We start from the raw sequence: 6,000 nt of genomic DNA, 5'->3' as shown, positions 1-6,000 counted from the left end.
CGGCCCCGCCCGCACCCCGGGGCGCCCCGCGGGGTCCTCCCGCCCCGCGCCCGCAGCCCCAGCCCCGCGCTCCCGCCCCGCGCCATTGTCGGGGCTGCGGTGGACGCCCAGCCTGTCTGCCCGGAGACACCGGCGGGTGGGCGTGGCGCAGACCGCACTGCGGTCCCTATGGCAGCCCGGAGCGGACAAAGGGCGACCGCGCCGCCGCCGCCGGGGAAGGGGCTGGTGGGGGGCTGCAGCCGATCCCTCTCCCCGTCCTCGTCCCCGTCCCCGTCCCCGTCGCAGCGCCGCAGACCCCGGCGGCGGGGGGGCGTTTTCCCACCGACCGCAGGGCTGCGGCTCCATCCCTGCGCATTGTGCCCAAGTTTCGGCAGCGCGACGCAGAATCCTTCGGGACCCGAGCATCTCACACACCCACCCCTGTACTGAAAGAAATAAAAAGATGCGAGTAACGAGGCGGCGGTCTGAGTGCCCAGCCCCATTATTGTCGAGCTCAGGCTGCTGCGGCTCACTGCTCGTTTGTCCTTTCCTAAGACAGCTTTACACGTGAAATGACTGCGTTCTGTAAGTTCTTGATGCGGCTTCTAATAAAGGAAATTGCGGTGTGCATGGAGAGGCAAAAAGCCCTGTTGCTGTAACAGTGGTGTGAAGCACAAAGGAAATGACTGGCGGACCTCACAGTTCGCTAACTCGCTTAAGATGTGATTTTTTTAGCATATACCTTGTTCTGGGCTGATGAAAGTGCAAAAATCAGAAATATGCTATTGTTAGAAAGGAGAGAGGGAGCCTGCAAGGGGGATTTGGTAGCAGCCTCGCATGTAGGTGTGGTTCAGCACTCCAGCTAGGACTTCGCTTGTCTCTATTGTTGTGTTCTCAGCCCTTGTTGCTGCAGTTGGCGATTTCTCATGGTTCTTTTTCGTGGCTGCTCATGGTTAAGAGCTGCCTCATCCCAGCTTACCAGCTTTACCACGACCCGTTGATCTTTATCGCAACCATTGTCTCCTAGGGAGAGCTACTGATGCAGATGCTTTGTCATTCAGAGTCTCTTCAGCACTGCGCTTCTCTCATTTTAACTAATTGTTGATTGTGTTGGAAGTGAATTGGCTGAATTTCAATTAAATTAATGCAATTTTTAGAGCAAATGGATAAAACTTCTGTAAAGACATCTGATGTTGTCCTTCCTCTGAAGAAATGTTCTTCAGTTGCTTCTTGAAGCTTCTATTGTACAGCTGCTGCTGCATAGCTCTGCTGCTGCTACCTCCTCCGGCCAATAAGCGTAACACCTGCTAACAGTTTTAGATGTTCAGATGAAACGCTTTGGCATTTTTATTCATCATTTTGGATGATAAGTCACCTCACTCTTCCTGGAGTCATATGATCTGATTGGGATCTTGCCTGCTAGGAAAAAAAAACCTTGGTCAGATTTTGGGGTGCATTGTTCTAGATCAGTACACTGTGAGTCTGAAGCTCTGTCTATTTGAGGGCTTGACTAATCTTTCTCTTTGGAAAGTACACTGTAGTCAGGAAAAAACTGGCTTCTTTCAACCTTTGTCCTCAGCAGAGCCTTAAGTGGTTTTAGGGTTCTTGATAACTCTGCCTCAAGGTTTTCTCTGGTACATCTCCTAAGTACCACCACAGAAAAGTGTGGATTCATGCACTGAAATGCAGAGCAATATGCCAGCAAAAACATCTCCTGATAGGACATCAGTGGCGTGATGCTACGTAACCTGGTGGAATGCAGAGTCATTTCTTAATATATCATGAAGTGGGAATTGCTTGGCAAGCTGCATTTTCAGTAATTACATTTGGGATGTCATTTTGCTGAGGGGGCAGTCCTCCAACCCACCATCCAGTAACGAAGAAGAGGGGAGTAAGGAGAAAGCTTCAGGATCTTTCCACTGATTTGGCAGATGCTGCTGGGTGTGCCCTGTCTGCTGTCTGATTAGCCCTGTGTCTAGTGGCGCTGTGCTCCAGAGACTGCAGAAAGAAGGAAATAGCTACAGCTCAGTCATCCTCCCAGTAGTTTCTACCATGCTGATAATAATACACATCATTGGATTGACCTTGGATTTTTGTTCCGGATTTACTTCCATTGTATCCAAACTTGATTTGGTTGTATAACGTACTTGATACATTTATACTGCATTTTAAGGTATTTGTATAATTTTTGCATCCAAAATGCTGAATCATGCATGTGCAAATCTGGCCTATTTTACCAAAATCTCATCTTCAGCCTCTGTGTGCATAGCACGCCTAGGCTTTTCTTCTTAGTTATTTTGCACTGAGTACTGCATTTTGGACATTGATGAGCTCAGTGGTCTGACCTATGCCTAATCAGAATCATACCCCACTGCAAATCTGGCTTCATAACAAAAACGGTTTGGGATGGTGGGCAGGCTCTGTCATTATCAGCAGTGCTGAATCATAGTCCATATTGCTTATCTGACCTCCAGAAAGCTTTGCAGCCTTCCAACACAAGCTTGTTGTTGGGGGCCAGTGAGCTGCTGCCTTCTTGCTTCTTCAGGTTCACCACTCAATGTACTCCAACTTCATGATCAGCATCAGTTCACTACTCATACATTTCATCTGTGCTGTACATGTGCGGCAATATATCATATTTACTTTCTTGCTCTCAAATATTCCAACACCTGGAAGATATTAAAGCTTGCTGAGCTGTGTCTGCCTGCCAAAACTATGCCCTGAAAATGCACCATATGGCCAAGAGATTTTTGAGAAATGAAAAAAAGGAGACTTGCAAAAGAGTCACCACTTATGCCTCTGATCGATGATGCATAAGTCAGGAAGTGGAGGTGATTGATGATAGTTTTGTTATTTTACTTTGGAGCAGTTGTGAAACACAGATGATACCGTGTTTTCAAATCTCTTTAGAGCTTAATATTGCATTTACTTAACTGGGAGAATATCCCAGAGACAAACATGCTCATACCTTGACTGGACTGCTGACAAGGATCAAGTGCTCGATGAATCCTCTCCGAAGAAGCCCTTGAAATGCAGATATCCATGTTTGCATGGAGAACCTCCTCAGAGCTGCAAGGGGAGACCAGTAGAGCAGATCTGGTTTCTCTGCTCTTTTTCCTCCTCATCCTTCAGCCCTGCAACATGGCATCTGCCAGGGGGAGCCCTGATGTTTCTGCTGCCTTAAAAGAAGATAGAGCATGGGAGGTAGTTCTGGCAGGAAAGCTAGCAGCCTAAAACCCAGATCAAGTTATCAGCAGAAGTTCTAGTACTGGTTGAACAGTGTAAGGAGTTGGCCACATGCCTTTTCAGGCTTCTCCAGCCCAAAAGTACCAAGCCCCAAAGTGGTTTAACCCAGCGTCTTCATGCAAAGACCTGGCCAAGCTTCTGGGAAGGGGCCAACAGACACTTCCTCATCCACAGTTCCTTTGGCATTTGCTACCTAATTTGTATAAGTCTCATGACAATCCCTTGGAAAAAAAAACAAAAATCTCAGTAATGTTGGTGTTCAAAACCACAGCAGTGTCTGGACCTACCTGAAGTGCAACTGTCTGTTCATTGTTTTTGACAAGAAAACTATAGAAAAGTATTAAAATGTATTCTGTTAATTTGACTTTTTTTAAAGGTAGTCATCAAAGTCATACAGTGGGAAAATAAACTTATCTTTTGGTTATAGTGATTTCCCCCTATCCCCCTGTCAAATGTCAATCCATAAAATGTATGATTCCAAAATATATTTTTATGATCATGTGTCAAGTGTTTCATTTTCTTTGTAGCTGAGGAGAGAATAGAGATGTGATGTTTATCTTTTCTAAAAGAAAAAAGATCAAGCGTAGCATTTCTAAATATCAAAACTAGAGTTTTGATACTTCATAAATAAAAGATCACTTAAATTTTAATTTGAAATATTGGATGCTTCAAAGCTTTTGAATAAAGAAGTCATAGAATGACTTAGGTTAGAAGGGAACTTAGAGATCCGGGTTCCAGCCCCTGGATGTGGGCGGGGTTGTCAACCGCCAGCTCAGGTTGCCCAGGTTCCAACCAGCCTGGCCTTGAACACCTCCAGGGATGAGGCATCCACAGTTTCTCTGGGCAGCCCGTGCCAGCACCTCACTGCCCTCTGAGAAAAGAATTTCCTCCTAACCTCTAGCCTGAATCTCCCCTCTTGTAGTTTAAAGCCATTCCCCCTTGTCCTATTACTGTCTGACTGCATAAAAGTTGGTCTCCATCCTCTGAGTAAGTTCCCCTCAAGTACTGGAAGGACGCAATGAAGTCTCCACAGAGTCTTCTCCTCTCCAAGCCAAACAAGCCCAGCTCCCTCAGCCTGTCCTTGTAGGAGAGGTGCTCCACCCCTTCAATCATCTCTGCAGCCCTCCTCTGAACCCACTCCAACAGCTCCATGTCTTTATTGTGTTGGCAGCCTCAGTGCTTTGTATTTAAATATTTACTTGCAACATGCTAGGTAACGCTGTCCTTCTTTCAGGGGGACAAATACAGTATCGCCTGAGTGATTCAAATTTTCACTTTTGTAAATCAGTCTTTTGCTGTTTTTAAGTCAATTCAGGGACATCGGTATCTTCTCACCATGTGGTCACTAGGACATGGGACAAGCAGTCATAAAGCAGGGGCTTGAAAGGACTGCTGCCATTTGGACTGGCAGATTTCCTCTTGCTTCTGACTGATCCCTGTCCAGAGTGCTTCTTCTGTGCGCTCAGCACTTTGCAAAAGACGGCGGTGAGGTGTGACAGGAAGAGAGGCTGGGTTTGGAATTTAAAAATGTGCAAATAACATGGATGTAAACCGAGAAATATTCCACTGCTGATATATCAAGCTAGATGTGTTTTTGTATTCTGAATTTTAGGAATCCGATCATGGGACACAAACCTGATTGAATGCAACTTGGATCAAGAACTGAAACTTTTTGTGTCTCGCCATTCCGCTCGATTCTCTCCTGAAGTTCGAGGTGAGCTTTTGGGCATGTTTGACAAAGTGTTACATGGCCCATTTTCATTTGTGGATTTTTACAATGAATACTTTTTTCTGTTTTTTGTTTGTTTATTTTTGTTTTATTTTGTTTTTAATATTGGTTGAAAGTTACATATGTTTTTTAAACCTTACGGCAAAAGAAAATGTATGAAACATTAAACTAATCGGACTTCTACGTTAGCTTGATATATATCACTATGATTAATTTTGGGGCCCCATTAAAGTCAGATGAATCTCAGTTTTTGACCGAACCATTTGTGTATATAGTACTAATCTATGTAGCTAATCCCAGAGACTGAAGCTGTTACCTGTGGTAGGCAGAGCACATATGGAAGATAACCTGAAAGGTTAGCTCTACAGTCTGACAGAGCCAGAAATGGTGTCACAGCTCCTGTGCAAGTGTGGCTTAAGAGCTTGGAACCTTTTCTTGCTATGAAAAGCTAAGGGTGGAGGGCCTGCCTGTACTCACAGGAACTTTCGTAGGCTTTTATGAGGAACGTAGCACTCTACAGGGCTTATAAGGCTCAGTTAGTTCTTCTGCTGCCTTTTCTTCAAGCCTGTCCTTTCTTTAGGAGATTCATAGAAGTTTAAAAAAACAACCAAATAGCAAAATAAAACAAACACCGCCAACTTGCCTCCCCTTTCCCCCAATAATTTTGTGAGGTGTAAAATTCAATTTTGTTCTGGTTACGTGGGAATCAAGTTTGGTAAGTTTTTTTTTAATCATCTCTTTACTTTAACACAAATGCTAATTGTGCATGTATGAAATTAATCTTGGCTTTCATATAAAAATATATACGCTTCTCAAAGGTGTATAGCTTGCTTTCATCTGTGAATGAAGTGATTGTGATCGTGAGCACGTTGGCAAGTACAACACAGAACTGACTAATGTTCTAAATTTTGGCTTCAGGACCATGGTGAAAAGGGCTCTGAAATGCTGTGTCATACCACCACTTCACATGCATAGGGTCTTTTTCTGTACACAGGTGATGAAGAGATCCTGATAGCTTGCTAGCATGATAGCACTGACTTGATGAT

At 44.7% G+C, this 6,000-nt stretch overlaps 1 protein-coding gene across 1 annotated transcript in view; it reads left to right on the top strand.

Annotated features, from left to right (window-relative positions):
• MAP1B (microtubule associated protein 1B) overlaps positions 1–6,000 on the top strand; it is a gene marked incomplete in the record, with an annotated part of 71,435 nt that overhangs the window by 770 nt on the left and 64,665 nt on the right. Inside the window, 1 exon segment of the mRNA XM_021380491.1 lies at positions 4,838–4,939. Coding sequence (XP_021236166.1) covers positions 4,838–4,939 — 102 coding nt within the window.

The sequence above is a fragment of the Numida meleagris genome, chromosome Z (genome assembly GCF_002078875.1).
Source record: "Numida meleagris isolate 19003 breed g44 Domestic line chromosome Z, NumMel1.0, whole genome shotgun sequence".
Taxonomy (NCBI): Eukaryota; Metazoa; Chordata; class Aves; order Galliformes; family Numididae; genus Numida; species Numida meleagris.
This window is presented reverse-complemented; position numbering and strand designations above follow the sequence as displayed.